General features: G+C 38.0%; 1 protein-coding gene across 23 annotated transcripts in view; it reads left to right on the forward strand.

The window, feature by feature from the left end:
• Window positions 1-25,533, forward strand: part of DST (dystonin) — a 470,287-nt gene that overhangs the window by 362,195 nt on the left and 82,559 nt on the right. For all 23 annotated transcript variants that reach the window (XM_078055212.1, XM_078055192.1, XM_078055195.1 and 20 more), the window contains 8 exons: window positions 610-766; window positions 1,688-1,814; window positions 3,903-3,965; window positions 4,793-5,034; window positions 6,055-6,184; window positions 9,103-9,302; window positions 10,728-11,223; window positions 12,295-13,766. In XM_078055212.1, coding sequence (XP_077911338.1) covers window positions 610-766; window positions 1,688-1,814; window positions 3,903-3,965; window positions 4,793-5,034; window positions 6,055-6,184; window positions 9,103-9,302; window positions 10,728-11,223; window positions 12,295-13,766 — 2,887 coding nt within the window. The remainder of the gene's footprint in view (window positions 1-609; window positions 767-1,687; window positions 1,815-3,902; window positions 3,966-4,792; window positions 5,035-6,054; window positions 6,185-9,102; window positions 9,303-10,727; window positions 11,224-12,294; window positions 13,767-25,533) is intronic.

A 25,533-nucleotide genomic window follows, 5' to 3' on the forward strand; every position in this document is an offset into this window, starting at 1 on the left:
CCATATAGTTCACTGTGGAGCTTTCTGAGTATCTGTCAGGGAGGCAGTCAGTACCATTCTTTAGTCGCTAGGCCTCACCTCATGTTTGGAGAGTTCAATCTGGACTCTCTGAAGCACCTGGTTTATTCATCCACTAAAGTGACTGTAGTGTCGTGTGGAAACCACTAGGTGGCGGCATATTTTCCTCAGATCAGTGATTTGTAAATGTTTCCCTGCTGGTTCTGTGCCTGTTGGCATTAAGCACCATATAAAGTGGACAGATCAAAGCTTGCTGAATCTAAATAGTGTTAAAACTGTTTATATAGTCCTAGAGTTTATGTAGTATTATAAAGTGCCATTACCATATAGGTTACGGATTTCTTAACTGGTCCTCTCTTTGTCTATGGAGTGTGCCTCAGGAATAGAGTAGTTACTTAGCTGATTTCACTTGGCACCTATGAGACCTTTCGTCCTTTTATCCAGGGTTAGAGTTTGCATAGGAGAAGGTTTGTTTTTTTTTTTCCTTAATTGTAGGCCTGATACAGGAATAATAATTTATTTACTAGTAATTATTCCTTCGGAGTATTTTCTTTCTGTGGCTTAAATTCTTCAATAATTTTTGTTATCTAGAAAAGAAGCCATATCTTCTTGTCAAGAACAGATGGATGCTTTCCAAGTCCTTGTTAAGTCATTGAAGTCATGGATAAAAGAAACAATGGAAAGAGTTCCCATTGTGCAGCCTTCTTTTGGTGCAGAGGATTTAGGAAAATCTTTGGAAGAAACTAAGGTGAATTATTATCTACTACTAATTTCTTCTTTGCCTGTGTGAGTAATGGGAGGTTAAAAGACTATTAGTGCCTTCCTTTTATCTGATAAGTTAGATCCCCATTTTATCTTCAGTATATTTTGGTGTTATTTGGAAATCATGACATAGCTCTAATCCTTTTGAGGAAGAACACAAATTTTGAGTTAATTTGCTTTTTAAAAGAGATGTATTAGTGAGTTGCTGACTGTTCTAGTACCCAAGTTTTCTTCCCCACCAAATCTGTACTTACTTTCAGTGTTTTTTTAAATACCATTTCTTATAACGTTATGTAAAAGATCTTCAATTCAGCATTTAACTCTAGCTCAGATATATCACTGTAACCAGCATTTGAAGGTAGAAGCTATTTGAATCTCTAGTACAGATACTGTACAAGTCTTTTGTCATCTGATTCAAATCATAAAACTTATGCCCAGTTATGGCGATTTTCCCACTCCAACTTTGTGGAGATATGTGTTTTTAAAAATTCATTGAAATTTTGAGGATTAAAACTCACTATTAAATAGAATTCTGAATTCCCTTTTTTTTTTTTTAAATCGTTTCTAGTACATTTCTTCTTGTAACTTGGCTGGTACCAAGTACAGTTTTCAGACTGACAGTTGACAGTTACTTTGGAACCCATGGCAGCTAGAAATAGGCTGACATCCACTGTGGCTAGGAGCAGAATGTAGGATGGACCATATCTCACTTCTCACCACTAACAGTGTTAACAGTCACCTGGGCTGTTGGAACACCTAGGCATAGTGCCTTTTTTTCTATCCACTCCCCCACGAATCAGGACCTGCAGTCATCATTGCTTTAAGATATGTTTAAGAAATTGAATTATAATGTGTAACTTTGAAAATATTATGAAGATTGAAAAATATTGTGTTTTTATATCTCAAGAAATTACAAGAGAAGTGGAGTCTAAAAACACCAGAGATTCAGAAAGTAAACAACAGTGGGATCTCACTATGTAACCTAATCAGCGCTGTGACTACCCCCGCGAAGGCAATAGCAGCAGTGAAATCAGGTATGTGCTTTGTTTACATCCACAGCAGACCCCCTAAGAACTGGGTCCACCCATGTTACTTCTGTTTCCCTTAATTTTTAAATTAATGCATAAAATAACCTCAGAAATACAAAGGGAGAGTGACAAGAAAGATGGCATCTGTACATGCACTAAAAGTATGTTCCATGCATGGAACAGTATCTGTACTCATCAAATTTCAAATCCCTCTTATGGTTCACTTTCATAGAGACTACAGTTAAAATGTAACCAAATTTATATGTAAGAATAAGGAACATTATATTGGGGAAGAGGAAAAATCAGGTTCCAATTTGTTTTCTACCTTAATTAATGGAGATAACTCAAATTCTACTTGAAATATTTGATAAATGAGCCCGGTCTCCTGGGAGAGGAGAGGTGAAGGAAGGAAGCAGCTCTTTTCTGTAGAGTGGATCTCTGTAGTTTTAAAAATCCCCATCTACCTTATTTTCTACACTGTTCCCAAAGAAAACAATTATATAATGTGTTAGCCAGTGTACCTGAATTGTAGTCATGATTGAGCCACTCAGCAGAAGTGGAGTCATGTATAAGTAATGATTCTAAAATTAATTTAAGTTGTGTATATGGTTTTAAGTTTAAAACATATTTATATTGTTAATATCAGGGTTTTTTTTTTTTTTTTCTCATCCAAGAATAGACGAAGGCAGATCTCGTATCTTTATTCTGAGAGTCTCTGAGTACCCTCTGTGGTTTTTCTGCTCCGCCCAGCCCCTCAGCTGCCCCTATTGTGAGATGTTCCAGCTGGGCCTCTTGCAAACATTTATTCCGCTCTATTAACCCCATTTCAGAGTGTACTCATATTATATATGGCGTGATGATCTCTCCTTTCTCTTCTAATCAGATTTCCTGAAATGTCAAGTGTTTTGTTTTGTTTTTGTTTTTTTTTAAGAAAAGGAATTCTATTGTGTTTTTTCTTAAGAAAAGGAATTCTATTCTATAAAGGTCCACTTTATATTTGTAATAAGTAAGAAGTTTTTTTTTTTTCTTCTCTTGATAACTATCAAGCACAGTAGGAATCAGTCTTGATTCAGGATATTTTCACTTTCGACTGAAATGCCAATGTATGTGATTTTTTCTGTTTTAAAGAGACAAAACTCAGATTAAGATCCAGATATTTAAATATTCCTGTTTTAAACTTGTTCTTGTGTGGCTAGTTTTAGGAAATGTCTGTGTTTTATAGATAGGTAGCCAATGCCTACGTGCCTGAGAAAGTCTAATTGAGTTTTTTAATATTCTGCTTATGAAATAGGAACCAAGGCTAGATGTTTATGTAATTAAAGAGTAGTACTAATTATTACTTACTGAGTAGTTCCTATTTGCTAGGCAATCAGTTAACTGTCTTTAGTACCCACAGTGGCCTCGCAAGTTAGGTATTATTATCCCCACCAGTGTGGTGGGGTGGTGATTAATTTGTCCATTCACTCAGCGAGTAATTAGTGGGGCTGGGATTTAAATTCAGGTGAGTCAGACACCAAAGCCCAGGCATTCCTAACCCTGTGCTCTTCTCTCTGTGTTGACATAATGTGGGTTTTAGTAATAGAGTTTGTTTGTTTTACTTTTAACTTTTCATGTCTTTGTACCTCATTCTGCTTCCATTAAACCCATAATAACACTGTGTAACTGTACCACACAATTTTCAAATCCTTAAGTAAGGGTTTGTCTGTCAGTCATTTATGCTTCTTGCAACACACACAGCGAGCAACTTTTGAGCTTCAAGGACTTTATTACTAAAAATAACAATAGAACAATTTTATCACAAAATTGTTTTTTAATTAATACTTAAGGATGAATGTATATAATCTAAACTTATTAAACTCTAACGTTTCAGGTGATCATGTTACTACTTTAAGAATGAATTTTATATACCAGAAAGGATCTATAAATTTTGGACCTTCATTTGATTTAGAAATTGAATCAATATTTTATATTTTCAAGTAGTAATAACATTTTTAAATGATTACCATTTATGGGGTTTGATTTAATGCCATCTACTATTAATGTGTAGAAATGCCATAGAAATCTGTAACTACTTCAGTGTTAATATTTTTGCAGGTGGAGTAATATTAAATGGTGAAGGAACAGCCACAGATACTCAAGATATTTTGTCAAATAAAGGTGAATAGTAACTTAAGTGCTTACGATTACAGTAACTTTGGCTTTTGTTCTTTTTTGAGAGAAAATCTTTTTAGAGATGAATAGTAGTTATATTGAAATGTCAACCTTGAGTTAAAATGATATTATTTATTTTTTAAAGAGAAAGAGAGAAAGTGTGAGTGGGGGAAGGGACAGAGGGAGAGGGAGAGAATCTCAGGCAGAGTCTGCGCCGAGCATGGAGCCCGTCTCGGGGCTTGACCCCACGACCCCGAGATCATGACCTGAGCTGAAATCGAGAGTTGGACACTTAACCGACTGAGCCACCCAGGGGCCCCTAAAACATTATTATTTTATATCATAGTCATATCTTCATAGATATATTTATGTAACATTCCATGCAATTTTGTTAATCTCAAGTTAGTGAAATCTGGTAGTTTGGTTTGGCATTTGGTTATGTTTCCTTCTTTTTGGTTAAATAATTTAAGGTATTTTGTCACTTGAATAACATTCTTTGAGCTATTTTCTTGAGTTTGATTCCTAAGGACTTAATACATAGCATTTCATGGTTTTGGTTTCCCATTCCATTGAAAAATCTCTTTTTCATTTCACTTGTATTATGCAATGTACCTAAATCATTGGTTATTAAATAGCATTATAAGATAGTTCTAAAAATTCTTTTAGAATTTTTAACCCTTTAGTTCTAAAAATTCTGTGACTTTATCATAGTAGGCTTAATATGGACAAAATAGGAGGGAATATCATGTAAAGCAAACTTTTATTTCTAGAGCTTTACTCTAAACGTCCTGAAAATGTGTCCATCTGATTTTATTTTATTTTAATACTTTTAGGATTGACATCTATTAAAAAGGATATGACTGACATAAGCCATGGTTATGAAGATCTTGGCCTTTTACTTAAGGATAAAATAGCTGAACTGAATACTAAACTCTCCAAATTGCAAAAGGCTCAGGAAGAATCCAGCACAATGATGCAGTGGCTCCAAAAGATGAACAAGACTGCGGCCAAGTGGCACCAGGCACCGACTCCGACAGACACGGACACTGTGAAGACTCAGGTGGAACAGAATAAGGTATATTCTGCAGATACATTTACCGAAGACCTGAAAGGGAACAGACTAGCATCCATCTGAGGCCTGGTGGTCAGGACCCGTGTTCTGATTTCCAGCTCTGTAACCTTCTGCAAATAACTTACCAGTTTTGTTTAATGTGCCTTTCTGTAGAAAGTGATGATAATATACTGTATGGTGACTGACATAACATAATAAAATAAAATTTAAAAAAAAGAAAGTGATAATAGTCACCTGTTTTACACACACATACATTATAAAGATGAGTGAACTGTTGGGTGTAAGCGCCTTTGCCACCTTTATTTTTTTAACAATTTTATTTTTAAGTAATCTCTACACCCGACATGGGGCTTGAACCCACAACCCTGAGTTCAAGAGTCACATGCTCCACCGACTGAGCCAGCCAGGTGCCCCAACTTTGCCACCTTTAAATCAGGTTAAGTCTGGGATTTTAACCAGTCAACTATTGGAAAAGATTTATTTAGGTGTATTAGGGATTTGTTCTGTCCCACATAAAATAGGGTAGCTCACACTTTCCCTTTCTTTAATAGATGGCATTTCTTTCCCCAACTGTCAGGATTGGGGAAATGATTTTACATTGTGACAATGATGGCAAAAATGTCTGTCTGTGTTTGAATTCTATAACATGTTAATCCAGAAAAGTGTTGATTCACTAGTAGATTCTCAAACTTGGCAGCCTTTGTCAAGACTGATGTCCTTATCAGTTACAATATTATTAATGTCATCTTCCTTTTTTCCAAAGGGATTTGTTTAAGAATAATAGGAAATTCTTCCTAGCTACTGGGGACTAGAGTCATTTTCTCCCTAGCTGTAGTGTTCCTCTTTGGGATTCCTTTATCAGATGGTTGAAGACTGCTTGAGAAAAGGAAAGGAGAATAATTAACCACTGAATTCTGGCCCCTCACCCACTTCAGCACTCCACAGTGGATATTTTCATCTACTATAATTATGTTTTTGTCTTCTGATGTTGACATACTCTAACAGTTTTTTCCCCTTGTTTAGTCATTTGAGGCAGAACTGAAGCAAAATGTAAACAAAGTGCAGGAGTTGAAAGACAAATTGACAGAGCTGTTGGAGGAGAACCCAGACACTCCTGAGGCCCCCAAATGGAAACAGATGCTGACAGAAATTGGTATGTCATGTCACTTATCCCAGAGTCTGTGAATAGAAAGAAGCACAATCATTTTTTAATCAGTCTTTATCAGAAAAAAATGTATCCACCAGCCTCAGTTATTTTTGAATTTGCTTTAATGTTTCATGTTTAAGATGTTGCAAATTTAAAAGTGTCATTTCAAATTATAGTGTGCTGGGACTGGGCATATCTTGTATTTTCCTTGCTAAACACCATAACTAAATTTATTTTTATGAAGAGGGTAGATACCAGTGAATAAAATGCTGTGTGTTGAGTACCATGTTTTCATCATTTTTTACTTGATTTTTGGTGTTTGTTTTTTTATACTTTATTTTATTTTAAATACTCCTTATATATTTTTTTTTTGTCTGAAAAAGGTAAGCTCCCTTCTCCTCCCTGGAGTTCCTTTGGGAACTCATTTGGCTCCTGCTTTATGTTCTTCTCTTCCCCGGTCAGGGTTAAAAAGTAACTCCCCACAGAAGTCTGGTGGTTTCCGTTCTTCATCCAGAGTTATCCTCTCATCTCCATCCTGTCCGTGTATAAACTGTTTCTCATAAACACAGAATTCTCTTCATAAGTCCTTTTAGCTTATCACCCCTTCCCATTATTATGATGATATGGGAAATGCATGTAAGACAATACTAATTTTCCCTACTTCATAGTATTGTTTGGAAAATTCAATGAATTAATGTGTGTACAGCTCATACACACTGTACTTGGCACATAGTAGGTGCTGCTTGTTTACTATGATTATAATAAGAGTTATTTTACTTTCAATTGTTCCATTATGCTGAGCTAAATATTGTCCTTCCATTAGAGTCAGATATGCTATGATAAATTTAAAAATTGGTAAGTATGTTTTAGTTTGAAAAAAGGTTATCATAAGGAACCTTAATGTTCAAAGGTATAGTTGATCCAACCGTAGGCTCCTGTCGCGTTATAATTTGTCCCTAATTCAGTGGCTCTCTCCTGGGATAATCAGAATTACTTGGGACAGGATTATCAAGGCATTTTAGAATAGGGGTGAGAGTGAGGAGTGTGTATTTCAAAAAAGCTTCCTGATAAGATTTTGATATTTCTCCCTTTCAATTCATTATTTGAATTACATTATTTTATAGTTAGATTATGTTTGACTAGAACATGCCATATAGAATGATGTCATTAGGTAAGGTTTCAGGGATTGGGTTCTATTAAAAGCAGCCATTTATTGTATTGTGCTAGATGAAAAAAATCTGTCAGATCAACAAATCTCGCCCATCCGTGATTGTTTACTGAGTGACTAATATATTTAAATGTTGGTCAGTAACTCTTGGCTTCAGGGAGCATACTATCTTAAGGGTGGGAACAGCAGGAAAGGCTTCCTAGCAGAGGTTTTGTAAGGTCTAGTGGAATTGTGATGGAAGGATAGAGCTGGGATATCCGGAGAGGAAGTAGAGTGTGTTAGGTAAGGGGCTGGTGTGACAGAAGCCTGTTTGGATGGTAACGGTAGGATCAACAGGACGAGATTAGCGGTGTCATCTCAGGGTGCAGACCCTCCAATATTACTAGGCTAGGGCCAGTTTTGTGGGAGGCCTTGAATGTGAGGCAGAAGTCTTCATATTTTATCATCTAGGGGGTGAGAAGTTAATTATTGAAGGGTATGGGCACAGAACAACATATTTAAGTGATTGTTTTAGGGAAATTATTTTAGAACCAAATGGGTTGCAGCTGAGGAACACTAATTACAAGGAAACCAGTGGGAAGACTATATAGTCCAGGACTGTGGTTCTCAAAGGTGTGCTCCGGGGAGCCGCACCATCAGCATCACCTGGGGGCTTTCCAGAGATGCAAAATTTCAGGCCCCACTTCAGACCTGTTGAATCAGAAATTTGGGGGATGGGGTCCAGCAACCTGTCTTAATCCCTCTGGGTGCTTCTAGTGCAGCTGAAGCTTGAGAACCACTAGTCTAGGCAAAACACGATGAGGACCAAAATGGAGTTAGGGCACTAGGAATGTAAAGGGTAGGTTTAAGGTTTTATGATCAAGAAGACAGGAATTAGAGTCATGAAAGAACATTCTGAATTACTGTACCTCAGTGATATGGAAGAAAGAATAATCTTTCAAAGAAATCTAAAAATCAGAAAAATCCACCAGTTTTGATAGGAATAAAAAGTTGTTGTTGTTCTTTAATGTAAAGGGTTGGTGAGATTTCCTAGTGTTGTAACTTTCAAGCAGGTGGTTGTCATTGTGTGTGATTTGAATAAAAGAGAAGGGGCATAGATATACAAATTTGGGAGTCATTTGCCCAGCAGTGATCATTGAAGATTTGCTATTCAAAGAAAGAGAAAGACATGTATCATATGACCTCACTAATATGAGGAATTCTTAATCTCAGGAAACAACCTGAGGGTTGCTGGAGTGGTGGGGGGTGGGAGGGATGGGGTGACTGGGTGATGGACACTGGGGAGGGTATATGCTATGGTGAGCACTGTGAATTGTGTAAGATTGTTGAGTCACAGACCTGTACCTCTGAAACAAAGAATACATTATATGTTAAAAAAACAAAGAAAGGGTTAATGTTCCTTGTTGTAGGAGGTCAGTTATAGTTGAACAAACAGACTCTATAGGACTTCTAGAAGAAATGTGGGATCTCTGGATCCTGTTTGCCTTAAGGAATATTCCATATTCTACATTATCTTCTGAGGTCAGATTCAAATTTTTCTTATACTTTTAGTTGACACACAGCTCCAGGACCATAAAATCTGTATCATTAAATGCAATTAACTCTTAGATTACACTTTAATCAACTGTGTAAGAAGAATTACAAAGATGGAATGATAGCCATTATGTATCATTTTGAGTCATATCCTGAGGTATTCACATAGACAATGATGTTAAATGTATAAAAACCAAACACCAGTTTCATCTTTTTCTTTTAGATTCTAAGTGGCAAGAACTCAATCAGTTAACAGTTGATAGACAACAAAGACTGGAAGAATCCTCTAATAATCTAACCCAGTTCCAGACTGTAGAAGCTCAGTTAAAACAGTGGCTTGTGGAAAAAGAACTGATGGTCAGTGTTCTTGGGCCCTTGTCAATTGACCCAAATATGCTAAACACACAGAGGCAGCAGGTGCAGGTGAGTGTTACGTGACTTAACGAGACAAATGTTTTCATTATAAATACATTAGCTTTGGACGGTATGTGCTTAAACTGCCTTGAAGTGTATTTGTAATGCTTACGATGCCCATAAGATACTGTCCTGAGGTTAGTGGGGAACCCCCAGAGCACCAAAGCCAGGAGGCCTCCCAGAACAGTCTCCTGAGCCCATGAGTGGGTCGAGTCCCTTGATCATTTCAGTCATCTTGTGGTTTGTGCAGACCCTGTTAAAAAGGGCCTTCTTTGAAATATTAATGTGATTGTATAAGTAATAACATTTTTATGAGAAGCTGGTATGTGCTTTTTATTGTTTAGAAATTACTCCTTTGAGGTTTTATTCATTTTGATTGTGGTAGAAGATAATGAAACTTGTAAAACTCATGCAATACACCCCTGAGGGGTGGAGAGACAGAATAAAAAGAGAAGAAAGAATAAGAGAAATAAAGAGGGAACCTTGAACCACACGTTGCTTAGACTAGTCTAATTATAAAGTGGATGAATCCACAAGGAGAAAAAAAATCCCTGAAATGTAAATCAGAGGTAGAAGCAAAAGCTCCGTTGTGGTTCCAGTTGGATTTCCCTACGTCTACATATGGTATCTAGAGCAGCGTGGCTAGTCCTCTACTTTGAAAATACAAATCAGTCTTTGTCATTGAGGATGAGCATGTCCTAGCTCATGTACATTCTGAATCTGAAGAGAATGAAAGCAAAAGATATAAATAAGTATCTGGGGAGAATAATGGCCCCTAGTCTTGGTAGTCTCCCTGAGATAGATAAAATGTTGTAGTAACAAAGGGAGATTTCTGGGTCACTCATTGTATAATGGGAGTCAGTGCTGAGCCTGCACATTCTGAGCAACATGATTTATTGGCTAAAATTTTTATAATAGAGACTGTAAATGTTAATAAACCTTGTATCTTAAAAAAGCCCTTGTAAAATAATGCCCCATGAGTTAATGTATTCTAACAGTGTCATCGGTGTGTATTTCCTTTGGTATAAAATGCTACAGAGCATTTAAAATACCCTGCGAAGAGAAAACTGCAAGTGGGAAAATACAAATTTGGTGTTTGTGTGCTGTAAACTTGTCCAATAGCAGTGCTTCCCTTCGTTTGTGAATATTTGTACGTCAGCTGTCGTTCATTCTGCCCAGACCGCCATATTTACTCTCTGCTTTTTCCCCTTTGTGAAGGATGTTATTTTAGACAAAATGTTATCTCTGCAAAGCCGCGTTGCTCTTTGGATTAATTTAAGATCATTGCCCTGCCCTTGAAATAAAAACTAGGACAACAGGAACTAGAAAAAATAAAAACTAGGTGGATAAATACCACTTCTGTCTGTCTAGAAACTGAAAGCTCCGTTTCAGTTTCTTGGGTGTTTATTTACTCTTGCTACATCTTCACCTTAGATTCTGCTGCAAGAATTTGACACTCGGAAGCCTCAGTATGAACAGCTAACAGCAGCTGGCCGGGGCATTTTGAGCAGACCTGGGGAACACCCCTCTTTCCACGGGGTCGTGAAAGAGCAACTGGCAGCTGTGACCCAGAAGTGGGACAGCCTCACAGGACAACTGAGCGACAGATGTGACTGGATTGGCCAAGCCATTGTTAAGAGCACACAGTACCAAAGCCTGCTGAGAAGCCTTTCTGATAAACTGAGTGACTTGGATAATCAAGTCAGCAGCAGTGCGGCTGGGAGCACACACCCCGAGGCTATGAACCAGCAGTTGGAAGCAGCCCAAAAAATGAAGCAGGAACTAGAGCAGGAAATGAAGCAGATAAAAGTGGCCCAGGCCCTCTGTGAGGATTTGTCAGCACTGGTGAAGGAAGAGTACTTGAAGGCAGAACTTAGTAGGCAACTAGAAGGCATCTTAAAATCATTTAAGGATGTTGAGCAAAAAGCAGGTTTGTCTGTCTTCTTTGAATACGTGTATCTCCCCAGAAACGGAGATCCTGCCGTGCCTCTTTCCAGGCTGTTGCCCCGAATCTAGGACCCTGAAGGGACTCTGCCCGCTCTCCCAAGCGCAGAGAGTTGTTCTGTGTTCATGAGCGGATGCAGCAGGGGAGTGGGGGGGAGGAGGGGGGCTACCGCCACACAAATAATGGGCAAAAGTCCGCTTAAGCATTGAAACGTCAGGTATTTCAAACCGGTCTTTAAAAGGTGTCCGTTAATGTTTTTTGTTGCGTGACGGTTTCATTGCACCAGAGAAACAGGTGAGTACAGTGAATAAAAACGCTTCGCATCCTTTTCTCCCCTGCAGTTCCTCTGTTCTGTTCCGTCACAGAAAGCTTTTCTAGAGAAATGTGTGGAAGAGAAGCGCTGGGCCCTAGGTTCTTCTCTCGCCCCCTTGGCCCTGATTCTGTGACAGGTGCACCCGTGGGGCTCGGAGGCGGCAGGCGGGAGCTCCTGCACGCGAGGCGGGCCTGCCGGAGGACAGCACATTTGGCTACTGTGTTTGTTCTGTTTGAAAAGTAACGCTAAGTGCCTGGCAACTAGTAAATTCTCAGTTTACATATTTTTTTAATTGACTGGAATTGTTTGTTGATCATAGCAACCATTTCAGACCTACTCCTTTATTTTGATGGGATATTGATAATATTGGCTCTGATGATGATGATGATTACTGTTATGATCACTTTCATGTGACGAGCATTAGGCTGAGAACTTTACATGTACTATCATTTAATCGCCACGGCAGCTTCTATTAAGTTTGCCACCTGGGCAGATGAGGCTCAGAGGTTTAATCATCGGTCCAAGGTCTAGCAGCTCCTGGGAGGTTGAGCCGGAACCTGAACCCATGCAGTTGTTCTGTGCTGCTGAGTGGGGCCTTCATGATGTGTAAAAACCACACAAGTGGGCAAGTCATTTCCCTTTTAGACAGTTCTGTCCATTTATCTGATGGTTTTTGTCTTGGCTTTTCATAGACTAGATTACATTTTGATGTAAAATAAAAATGTCTGTGATTTCATTTTTAGAGAATCACATTCAGCACCTTCAGTCAGCCTGTGCGAGCTCTCACCAATTTCAGCAAATGTCCCGAGATTTTCAGGTTTGGCTGGATACAAAGAAAGAAGAGCATAACCGTTCTCCCCCAATATCAGCCAAACTCGATGTCTTGGAGTCATTAATTAAAGATCAGAAAGACTTTAGTAAAACTCTGTCTGCTCAGTCTCATATTTATGAAAAAACCATTGCGGAAGGTGAAAATCTCCTACTAAAAACACAAGGGTCTGAGAAGGCAGCCTTACAGTCCCAACTTAACACAATTAAAACCAATTGGGATGGATTTAATAAGCAGGTGAAAGAACAGGAAGACAAGGTAAAAGATTCACTGGAAAAAGCCCTCAAATATAAAGAGCATGTAGAGACTCTCCAGCCATGGATAGACAAATGTCAGAATAACCTGGGGGAAATAAAATTTTGCTTGGATCCTGCTGAAACAGAGAATGCTATGGCCAAGTTAAAGTCTCTGCAGAAGGAAATGAACCAACACTTGGGGATGGTAGAACTGCTTAACAACGCAGCCAACAGCTTGCTCAGTGTCTGTGAGGTAGATAAAGAGGTTGTCACGGATGAGAATAAATCACTGATCCAGAAAGTAGACATGGTCACTGAACAACTTCACAGTAAGAAACTCTCTCTGGAGAACATGGCCCAGAAGTTTAAGGAATTTCAAGAAGTTTCCAAAGAAGCTAAAAGGCAGCTTGAGTGTGCAAAGGAACAGCTGGATGTCCATGACTCCTTAGGACCCCAGGCCTACAGTAACAAGTACCTGACTGTGTTGCAGACCCAGCAGAAGGCACTTCAGACCATGAAGCATCAGGTAGATTTGGTCAAAGGACTTGCCCAGGACCTTGTGGTAGAAGCCTCAGACTCAAAGGGAACCTCTGATATTTTATTACAAGCAGAAACCTTAGCTCAAGAACATAGTGCACTGAATCAGCTGGTTGATGAAAGGTGTTCGTTCTTGGAAACCAAGCTTCAGGGCATTGGGCATTTCCAGAATACCATCCGAGAAATGTTTTCTCAGTTTGCAGAGTTCGATGACGAACTGGATAGCATGGCCCCAGTGGGGAGAGACTTAGAAACCTTGCAAAAGCAGAAGGAGGCAATTAAAACCTTTCTGAAGAAACTAGAAGCTCTCATAGCCAGCAACGACAATGCTAATAAAACCTGCAAGATGATGCTGGCCATGGAAGAGACCTCGCCTGATCTCGTTGGAATCAAAAGGGACTTGGAAGCTTTAAGCAAACAATGCAACAAGTTACTGGACCGAGCTCAAGCCCGAGAAGAGCAGGTTGAAGGGACAATTGGACGTCTTGAAGAATTCTACAGCAAACTGAAGGAATTTTCTACTCTGCTTCAGAAGGCTGAAGAACATGAAGAGTCTCAAGGCCCTGTTGGTATGGAAACGGAGACAATTAACCAACAGCTTGATGTGTTCAAGGTAGGGAATTCTTCATTTTTACTGTTTTTAAAAAAAATTTTTAAGAAAATTTTTATTTCATATTTTTATTGTTTTTTACTAGAAAAATAATTTTTTATTTTTTATTATTAAAAGAAATTTAGAATTGGTACAGAAAGGAACTGCCTATACTGTAGAGCCTTCTCGTATGGCTGTCATGCAGCTTTTGAGCCTGGATGAGCCCATATGGGGGTAATATCCAGGCATGTGAAGATTTCCAAGCCTCCTGGGGATTTGGGCCCTCATAGGATAAGACCTGAGATAATACCAAGAGGTCAAAGGGGGCTTGAAAAGTTGTAGGTGAGCCTGAAACTAACATTGTAGGGTCTGTTTCTGATGTCATTCACAATTGACATCTGAAGTGAGCAGAGCCATGTTTTAAACTCTAGGGCAGAGGCCAGTCTATAACATAAAAAGCTTGTTCTCTTCATGTTTGTCTCCCAGCATGTTATTTAAATGGTGAATTATAGTCTTTTCCTTTTTATAGTCTTCTTATCCTTCTTAATTTAATTTCTTTTGTAAACTTTTTCTTCCAAAAGTTCATATTTTTAAAGGCAGAGTGGAGTTCCATGTCGTAATCCTGGTTTTTTAAATGCAGATCTTGGGCTCATGCTCCAGAGGATTAGGAATAAAATATTTTTGATTGGACTGCAAGTTCCTCAGTGCCAGAAATGTCTGCCACTTGATAGCATGGAGTGAGGCTTAATAAAGGGAATATTAGATAAAAATGGTGGGCTGCGTTCAGTGTCACTGGATTTGACCTCATTTATGATAGTAAGGGCAGAAGTTGCATCGCCACAATGGACAAAGACAGGTTCAACCCTGCTCAGAGGGGGTCCTAACTATCAAGAATTTGCTGCATGGGATTGATACGAATCTTTGGGGTTGGCATGGGTCTTGTTCTATTCACGAGGTATGTTTTACGTTGCAGTAGGGACCGGTATGACAGTAAGTCCCACCATTTGCACATAAAGACTAAAATAAGACCAGATAAAAGTAGCATTTGCAAAACTATCAATTGTTTCCCATGAGAAATGAATATGAGTCAGAGGCACTAGCAAATTCTGTGCTGTTATATTTGACATAGTGTTTCCTTTGCTCATCTTTAATAACATTATTTAGGTGACTGAGTTTTGAAAAATAACTTCTTTTTCTTATTACTATTGTGGTTATTGTTTATAAAAAAAAATTTTTAAAAAATGAGAGGCAAAAAAAAAAAAAAATGCCTCTAAGGCCCAGTTCCTTCAGGGCTTAAAAAATCTGTGATTCTGTATAGATGCTGATTTTTGAAGGTGAAGGAAGTGTTAACCTTAAAAAGTAAAACTGCCAGTTATTTTGCCAGCAAAAGATGGGTTTATTTGAGAATTGCAGCGTGGGACAGGCAAGCTAGGGCAAAACCATAGGCAAGTCTGGAGAACAGAAGAGAGGAACATCCTTTGATAGAGGAAAGCTAGACGCTGGGGAAGGCTGTTATAAAGAAAACGTCCATTGGAGTACACTGGGATTTGAGAGGATAGTGGCTTCTCACTGGCTGAGTTGTGACCGTCTCTTATCAGCTGGACTGTTGTGGGGGTTTAGGGAGGAGGAGGTAAGCCTCTCTTCCTCCTGTCTGCACGGCAATGACGTAGTATCCGCACGCGAGCTCTGCCTCTTCCTGTTGGATGTCAGTTGAGGACTGAGTGGTCTGGCATGAGAGCTCCCCCTGCTGAACTTCCCAGCCCCATTTTAGGGAGGTTTCCCTTAATGAATTTTCACAAAGGCTACTACCATAGTGTTGACTTTACTTCCTTAATTAGCCTGTCAGACTTTCCAGTTTCTGGTTTGTAAAATCACGATTTCACACAAGAGAATTCGCTAGTAGAAAAACAAAGTTCTGTGGCCCTGGCTGCCTCAGAGTCTTGGGGAGAGCTTGATGAGTGAGTGTCTGGGGTTTTCTGTAGAACCCCAACAAAATTTGAATGCTTAAATGACAGTAATCAAGTTGCCTTTGTCCTAGTGAAATTGAAGCATGTTCAGTGCCTTTGTGAAACTTTTTATGATTTCTCTGGATTTTCTGTGAATTTGTGTAGAAAAAAAACTACTCCAACCACTTGTAAGAAAATGGGCCAGAGTAATAATATTGGTACTGCTGCTTGTAGATGCCTCCCTCTTTGTGTTCCCAGGCATGAGTACGGTGAAAAATGTGGCTCTCTACATAGAGAGTTCTTTTGAAAGTAAGAAAAAGCAAGGTAGGAGGAGCTCTCTCACCATTGCATTGAATGTGTTTTTGCAAACTCAAAAGCACTAAAGCATCATTACCATTAATGGTTACAGAGCTTGTTTTATTTGATTGTGGAGAGAAATAAAGTGGTCATTTCTTCTCAAATAAACCACTTAGCATGCTGCGTTGTCTCTTTTCTGATTACTTTGGAGGGAGTTGATTGATTTTAATGAAATTTAGTAATGAAGAACATCTTGACATAACTTCAGTGTCTTGAGACCCAGTGACTAAAATAAAAGTTTCCAAGTGGACAAATCGTCTGCACTTAATATATTCCAGGACCAGAGGGGAAAAAATAACAAGAATGTTATTATGGGAAATAAAGATGGTAGCATACACAATCACTAATTCTATTTATTTGTGTGTGTGTGTATGTTCTAAAAAAAACAGTTACAACAATTAATATTTATTGAGGGCTTACTGTGTGTCAAGCATTACTGTAAACTCTGTCTTTAATCCTGTTAACAGTCCTGAGACATGGATGCTATTATTATCCCCATCTTAGTGTAAGGAAGCTGAGAGCCAGGGGTTAGGTGACTTGCCCAAGGTCACACAGGTAGTAAGTGTCACAGCTTGGATGTTTTGGTAGAAATATTGCAGTGTTTTGTGTCAACTTGATGCCTCATGATGTACATCTGGTATTTTCTCTGGGAAATTTTAAAACATCTCTGCTGTAGCCAAATTTGGGTGGCCTAAGTAACTAGCCATTGTTCATTTCAGTCCAAAAACTAGCAATACCCACCTAATGTAAGTGTTCCATAAAACTGGCTGCTATGAGAAAAACGAGATAAATGTGTGTTGAATTGCCTTGGAAACTGGTGTGGAGATGCTGTAATGTTGATGGCGATAGGGTTGACTACCACCCCCTCTGCTGCTGACACAGGACCAAACTTGTCATTGTTTGAGTGAGTCTCTCTTGACTCAAGTGGCAAATCAATTTGTGTACAACTCAGATCTTAATTTGGTTTTTGTTGGACATTAGTTTTAACATAGTATTTTAGGAAGATTGAAAAAATTTTTTAAGTAGAATAATCTGCATTATTAATATAATAATAGTCCGCTAAAAAGAGCTATTTTTATAATTTCTAAAAATAAAACAGAAGGAGCACTGAAGTACTGGGTCTGTTTTTATTATAGACTTTCCAATGTAATCCAGTTTGACATTACTCTGTCAGGTAGCTTTAGTTTAACCTAATATCGTGGATAGAATCTTATAATAATTTTTCATAATATAAAATTCAGAGTAGGACTGAAACTTAGTAGGTATTACCTAGTTACTTGGTAGGGGGTGCCTTATATTCGTTGGGAGTGGAATGGATTATATAAATTAGGTAAAACAGACTGCTTCCTTTTTTTTTTCCCCTAAAAATTAACCTAAGAAATAGCAGTTAATATCCTTGAAAGTTCAAAATTAATTCATGTTTAAGATACCAACCCAAACATAATGATTAAAAGCAAATGCTATTTTGAACCAAATGTCCTAATTCACTGTCTGTGAAAGCTGTTCCAAGTTTTTGAAAATAGATTGGTATTACCTTTTGTGTTAGCTTAAAGTTTTTAAATTATTTGATTGTATGAGTTCTGTTTACCATATGTTTTCTGACTTCTAAATATTAGTCACTAGACTAAAACGTATGAAGTGTGAGGTGTTTTCTATTAAGGTGTTTTCTGTTAAGGTGTTTTCTATTAAGATTACTAGCTTAACATTATCTTCAAATCTAAGCTACATTATTAAGTAATATTAATATTTCCACATTTTTATTTATCAAAGACACATGTAACCAGCTCTATACAAGGAGCATGTCCCAGCAGTTCCTGTGATGTCATCAACAGCCAGTCAGATCTTCTGATCATCACAAAGTAATCGCTATCACCATATTGAATTGATTTAATTTCAGTGAAGATCAAAGAAACTTGATGTTTTAATGAACATATACAGTCACATCCTAGCTAAATATATACCCTTCCCGCCTCTATCTAGGCCATGGTAAAAAGGCTTGCCTCAGAACCTGTTTACTCTTTACTTCTGGCCACTCTGTTGCTGCCCCAAATTGTAATTCAGTTTGTCCCCACAAATAACGTATCACCAGTACAAAGTCTCTCTAAACTGATTTTATTTTCAAAATTGAAATAGAATTACATAGAGCAGAAAATGTTTAGGCCAAACCAAAACCATAGACAAAGACCAGAACACCTGCCTCATACACTGTGATACATGTTCTCTGGTCCAGGTGAAGGCATTGTTTAACCCAGGTGTCTTCATGTGAATAGTGGGTGAGCTAAAATGCCAGGGATCATGAGGCTGCAGAAACCAGGCAGTTGGAGCCCTATTTGTAAATAGTATTGCTGAAATAAATCACTTTCCAAATACCTCCCTACGATATTTATGAAATGATCCTAAAACAACCTCTGTGATGTCACCATATTTTTAAAGATAAAACTGAACTGTCCACAGAATGCTTTAACATAATGGGTTTTAAGTGTGCCCATATTGTTATATAGAGGCCCGTGGTGAATTGTTCCCTTTTTTTGTTGAGAACAGGAGGAAATGAAATAAAGCTGTTGTAGAAGAGGGGAAAAAAAAAAAATTCTTACTTACTTGACTGGATTTCTGTTAATGTGACTAGATTAGCAAGGCAGTTGCACGATATCTTCCTCTGGTATTTTTAAAAATGAAAATATTTTCACTGTAGAAACCACAATGTGATGCATGGGCCTTATGGGAAGGTCACATCATTTAATCAGCTAGCATCAATGTGGCATTTAAGAATTTAGGAAGAAAGAATATCATACACGCTGGGCAAGAGAGAAGTCCCACCCAAGCAGAGACCACCACACCAAGCTACAAAGAGTTGGAGCTGATCTGCTCTGCGGTATTGTTAATGCCTCATATTCTCACTCACAAAAACTAGCAGAACATGGGTGCCCTCTTTCCTACATAAAACGCAAGGATCTACTCTCCTGTAAGGGTCATCTAAAGGGAACTTGGGCAATGTGGGTTCTCTTTCTGCTTTTGCTAAGTAACGCAGTCACTCTTTATGCTGTGTGGTCTTCTCTTCTATTGCTTTATTTAAGATTGGGAATTAAAGTGGGTTGTTATGAGGGCAGTTTTAGCCAGAGATTCTATATGGGTAGGGGGATTTTTTTTCTTTTCTTTCTCTCTCTCTCTTTTTTTTGTTGTTGTTGTTAATGGGATAAAACTATATCACCATTTTAAAGGGATCCCCCCAAAGTGCCAAACTTATAGCATCTACTGTCATTATCATAGACCTCTCTTACATAAAAGGTGATCTACATAATTTATTGATGTGGAAAGTGGCTTAAAGGTGTGGGTGTGTCTGTGTATGTGAGAGACAGAATTTGTTTTGTGGTTATGAAATTATACATTGGTTTCTTGTTAAGAAAATTTGACCTGTAAATGTTTTTAAATGGTTGCCTGGGTCTGTAATCATTCATTAAATAATGTCTCAGAGAGGTAAATGCTGTGATTGTAAACTGAAAAGCTTTTGGAGCTGTCCAGGAACAAGGATATCCTGAGAAAATGTCTTGTGCTTACGTATCCTGTTGCTCACTTACCTTTAATTGCTTTAATTTCAAGACTACTTTATTTCTTTTAGTAGTGTTTTAGTATGAAAAGTGTTTTCAGTTTTTTTTGTTTGGTTTTTCATTTTCTGAAGGACATTGAATGAGATCATTAACAGATACATTGGTTTTTGCTTGCTGGATGGCTTTAAAAAAACTTTAACTTTTAGAAGTTATATATGCACATGTGCATATATTTCAATTAACAGTGTTATATATAGAATCACTTTCTGTTACAACAGAGTATTTTTTATCCGCTGTCATCTGAAAACCGTATTGAAGACAGAGGAAAAATAGTATTGTAGTAACTTACAGGAAAAATAGTAAGTGCCTATTAAAACTATAACCTAACATTCACATCAAGATAAATTCCCATCAAGATCAGACAGTAAGTCTGTTAAGTGTTTTTGAACTTGTTTGCTTTTTGGTAGGTTCTCCTATCCTACTTTCTTTTGAATATAAACTGTTCCTATTAAAATAAATAGCTATTGCATATTCATCTGATAAATATCCTTGAAAATCCTTTAGTTATTTATGTGAACATGTTTATTAGTTTGGAAACTAAAAACATGGGATTCTTTCAGTTTTCATTATCTAATGGTCTATCTGTTTTAGAAAGAACAGAAATTGTTGCTCTGAAGGCTTATTTTTGTATCACAACAAAAACAAAAACAAAAACCCAGCAAACCATGTATCATGTATCTCTTGTTTGGCTTCTGATCAAATTTCAGTAGCTAGCTGTTGGGCCAGGAAAATACTTTTGTCAGTTTTCATGGCTAATGTTGCATTTATTCATACATTCTCCACTTACTGCACATTGAATTTCTTAGTATTACCAATCTTTCAGCCCTAAAAACTCCATGTTTCAGTTGGTAAAATTAGCCTTTAACTTTTCTATGAAATGGATTGTTGGACTTAGTGATAAGATTTTTTGAGAACTTTATTTTTCAATGACTTAATTTCACTTTAGAAATAGAAAACGAGAAAGTGGTACTATTTTGCTATTATGCAGTTAGAATTTGTGTACTTTTCCAAAATCATCTGCCTTTAGAAGACACTTTAGCTAAAGAATATCTAGTAGGCAACATTAAGTAAAGTCACATTTTGGGAACATTTAACATTATGATTTCTGTATGTATGAAATAATAGTGTTGACTATTTTTCAGAAAAACTTGGCTCATTTTATTCATTGTGTATTATGAAAATGAGAGGTCTAGATATAATGATTAATATTTAACAGTTTAATATATCTTTATATCTATACATCTTTATAAGATATGTATTATATATCTTAATTTTATTAACATTAGAGACTATAACATTTAAAGTAGGTGTATAAATCAAATTTGTGAGGAAAAGATAAACCAGTCTAGTTTTGCTCTAAAAATGTAAGAGTTCTTTAGTTATCCAGATACACCTTTGGAGTGTGATTTTTTTTTTTTTCCCCGAGGGTGGGGCGGGGCAGAGGGAGAGGGAGAGAGAGAATCTTAAAGAGGCTCCATATCCAGCATGGAGCCAGACGCTGGGTTCGATGTCAAAACTCTAAGACCATGACCTGAATGGAAATCAAGAGTTGGATGCTTAACCGACTGAGCCACCCAGGCATCCCTGGAATGTGGTTTTAAGTAACAAAGATATATACATACATGTATACATAGTTATGTGTGTATGTATATAATTGTCATAAATACCAGTATATTAATAATAGTTCAAATTTTAACTTGAATCAAAATTATTAGGATTATCATTTGTAGAATTAGTTGGAATTAGTTTAATAAAACAGGAATTCAGTTATTAAATAAATGGCATATACTTAAACATAATCACCAGAGGGCATTTTTTCATAACACTCCTTACTTCCAGACTGTGTATTTTGCCCATTTTCTCACCCATATTCTCCACTGTACTGTAAGTTGTATAAGGACAGTGGTGCTGAATCTCCGTGCACCAGTGTTTTGCCAGTGCTTACTGTGGTGTTTGGTAGATAGTACTTTTTTTGATGAATGCTTGAATTTATGAGTGAATATATGTAGTTTATACATATATGTGTATACATATATATGTATGAGTGAATATATGTAGTTTAAAAACGTAAGTTTAAAAATGCACTATCTACCTCAAATGTGAAAGTTACACATTGCTCTTCTTAGCTTTATATAAAGCCAAAATAATATTGTGATAATGATTCAAAGTTAGAGTCTAAGGTGGATTAGGGCCATTTTTTTTTTTTAGGGCCATTCTTATGAAAAGTTCTATGAGGATCTCAGGATGTTTAGGGAAAAGTACTCATCCACATTGCGTGGAAACTTGAATATTAATACTGCCATGAATAAGTAGCTTTCCAGTCTTACATATCAGGATAGGGGCAGTTGGGAGTAAAACCCTTGGTCTGTCATAATCCTCAGCCTAGTGCCCAGTCTACTGTTCAAACATGGTAACTGTGTGCACTTTTTTCTTTTTCTTATTACTAGCACCTCAGAACAGCCTCTGTGCTCAAGTACCATAGGATCAAGGGCTTGTTGAAATAGTTCACTACTTGACTATGAAAAATGGGCATTGATACTCTGATACTGATAGATATTTTTATACATCTTTTTCTTTATAGATGGCTATATATAGATATATATATTTTTCTTTTCCCAACTTATTAATGGCCACATACTGAATTGCATCAAATGATTGTTGGATGGGTGTTATTACCTATAGAGTTCTGGTTAGAGATAGGTTTTTCTTTTTTTTAAGATTCAATTCTTGAGTTTATAAAAATAATTTTGGAATAATGTTTTCTCATTAAAAGTACAAAAGTTCCCTGCCACATCTTTTCTCTAAAATTACCAGAGAATGTATATAAGGTTATTTTTTTTTACTAGAACTGCCTTCTTCGGGTCAACACAGTTTTATTTATGTTCAAATGATTATTTTGTGAGATTGAGGAAAAAAATCTGCTTTTATTTGTAACTCTGCTACTCTGTTAGTGTTGCTTATTTTGTAAAATAAAGAATGGATAGATTTTATTTATTTAAATAATACTACTAATTTTTCCCGCAAAGGTTTAGGTTTGTCTTGCTGAATTTATTTTCAAACAGTGTTTTTAAAGAGTGTTCAGTATAGATAACAATCTGCGGATGTGATTTTGTTTATTAAATATCCAGAGTCACTGGCTGCCCTTGATCTTTGCCTGGGCCTTGCATTAAGCTCCAGGGACCTGTGTGGTTATTAGTAACTACTGATATTCATGTCAGCAGTGCTCAGGGCTGTGCCCACAGGAATAATTTACTCTGGAGAACAGTTAGACTTAAACTTGGGCTTTAAAAGGGAATGACTCAACACGGGACTCAAAGTGATCCGAACTTTGCATCGCAAATGCTACTGAAACAGAGTCTGCAACTGCAGCGCAGGAGGTGTGGTTTGAGGGTGTGGTTTCAACTGAAGGGTAGGGACCTGTCTAGCCCTTTTCCCCTCCATTTAATATTCAAATGAGCACGGTGACGGGCGTTCACAAAAGGCTTTCTTCAGGGAGTCCCTGGTGTCAGGTTCTGCCTCTGCAAGCCCTTCAGATCACTCCCCATTTTGAACTACGTAGTTGGTGGGATTTCGGGGCTCTCTGAACCCGAGCGGCCCCTCTCCCCAGTTCCGGCACTGGGTCTGAGGTGCGCTGATGTCACCACCAAGCTGTTGCATTGCAGCCTCCCGGCCTCGAGGTACCTCCCCCTGAAACAGCTCGCCTGCTCCCGAGAGGAGGCCAGGAGTCAAAGAAAAAGATGACTGCGGAGTTAAGTCGCGGGAGGGCGTAGCAGCGAAGTGATAGAGCATAGAGCAGCCTGCCCAGAGCGCGGCTCGGCAAAGGGACGGAGCGGCTGCTGACTGAAGAGAGAGGGCGTTGCTGGAAGGGCCCTGGCTCGGGAGGATGCCTGCCGGGGACCACACTGCCCAGAGGAGCTGGGGACAGCGCAGGACCTCCCTGCTGGAGTTCCTTCTCTGCCTCCCCCACCGGCCACCTCTGCCTCTCTCCAGCTGTAGCTGAAATGAAAGCCAAACCGCGGCCACAGTTGGTCAGTTTCAAAGGCTAGAGTAGTCTCGGTTTTCAGCTGAATGTGAATTGTGCTGCTTGTGCCTTAGAGGAAACCCGGAGCTCTTCTTTGCTGCAGTTTCCTCAGGTGGAATAAGCCTTAAGGAAGATCAGATAAGACTTTGGAAATGACTTTTTTTTTTTTTTTTAAGGGGAGATTATAGTACACCGTGCTTTCTAACTGTTTACTTTAAACGGTTGCTGGATTGTCCTGGCTTGGCTGTCCAAAAGTCTATTTTTTTTTTTTTTCCTTTGGGTAGCCTCGAAGAAGCTTAATATGGGAAGAAAAACTGCCTTTTGAATCAAGATTATTTATAGCTACACCCAAAAAAAGTAAAAGAAGATTTTAACTTTCTTAACAGCATTAGACAACTTATTTTTCTCTGAAGATTTGTTTTGTGCCTTGATCTGAACAATACATGGTCCCTGTGTTTGTCTTTTAAGTTTCTGAAGCATGGTTTATTTATAAAGGAGATGGAGTTTTGCAAGCCATCCTTAAGTGGATTACAGTTAAACAGAGTTCTACCGATATTGACATTCACCCTGTTAAAAATGCTGGCTCATTTGGAAATTTTAACCTGGAAATCTCAGATGCAAAATTAGACTAAAAAGGGAAATGGACTGACAATGGAATGTTTTGATTGTTTGAGCCACTGTTAAGTGTGTGTTTGTTTTGTTTTGTTTTGTTTTCTGTGTTTTGGAGTGTGTGATTGGGAACTTGGGGGACTGGGGAAGGGGGAGGAAGGAGATTTCTGTTCTGTGTTCTTGATGCACTTTATTTTTTAGAATCATTTAAAAACAACCAGGTAAAAGGATAGTTGCATTTAGAGTGATGCACTGATGATGCTGATGACCTTATAAACACCTCATAGATCACGACCTGTATTATTTGAGCATATGTCTTTATGCTGAGGACACTTTATAGCTCTGGTCAGAAGTATACTTTTTTGAAAGATGCTTTACCTTCTTTCTTATTTTCTTTGTCAAGAGCTGCAATATTTGTTTTAACTGTCTACAAAATGGGGAAGCCACTCAGCAGACCAGACTGTTTACGTCAGAATCCCCCATGTGTAGGGAAAGGTGAAGAAGAGGAGGACCTAAATATCGAAGACTGTTACGTCCCACAGCGGTCAATCTATGACACTGTTAGACTAAATGAACAGATAGACTCTGGTTCAAAGGGTAGCCTGTCTTCCAGGCATTTTACAGATCGGACTTTACCCTACAGTCACAGAACACTGGATGTTAGTTCTTTATGCTCTAACGGTGCCCTTGCTTCTTCCAGTGTATTTGAGCTGAGAGGTCGTGAAGCTAACAAACTAGATGAAAAGATGATCTTTGATGCGCTCAAGTTAAATAGTGATATCATTCGAACCACAGGATTACCCAAAGCCAAATCCCATGCAGAGAAGAAAGAACATAGACGGTCGTGGCGAATGTTTGTCCCAGCCAATTTTATGGATTATGCAAACAAAAGTGAAAGCTCTTTTGTTGAACCTACTGATATGTCAGATGCTGTTACCAAGGCCAGCAAGTGCAGATGGGGTACTAATTCTCTAACGTCGGAGGAGGATGACTCTGGGTTATGTAGCCCTCCAGCAGAGAGGGAAGAAAAACAGGGCATTTTGACTGGAGACCAGTCACGAATTAGAAGCTTGTCTTCTGCTGAAGATATCCATATAGCAGAGCAATACAGACCATTCTTTTCTGTTTATTCCATTAGTGAACAGAAAATCCCATTGCTTTCATGTAGAAGTGCCCACCCTGATGAAAATTTCAGAATGATTTTACATGATGTTTCTCCACTAGAGGAAACAAAATGTGTCAGTGGTCAAAGG

This window comes from Halichoerus grypus, chromosome 9 (genome assembly GCF_964656455.1).
Source record: "Halichoerus grypus chromosome 9, mHalGry1.hap1.1, whole genome shotgun sequence".
Taxonomy (NCBI): Eukaryota; Metazoa; Chordata; class Mammalia; order Carnivora; family Phocidae; genus Halichoerus; species Halichoerus grypus.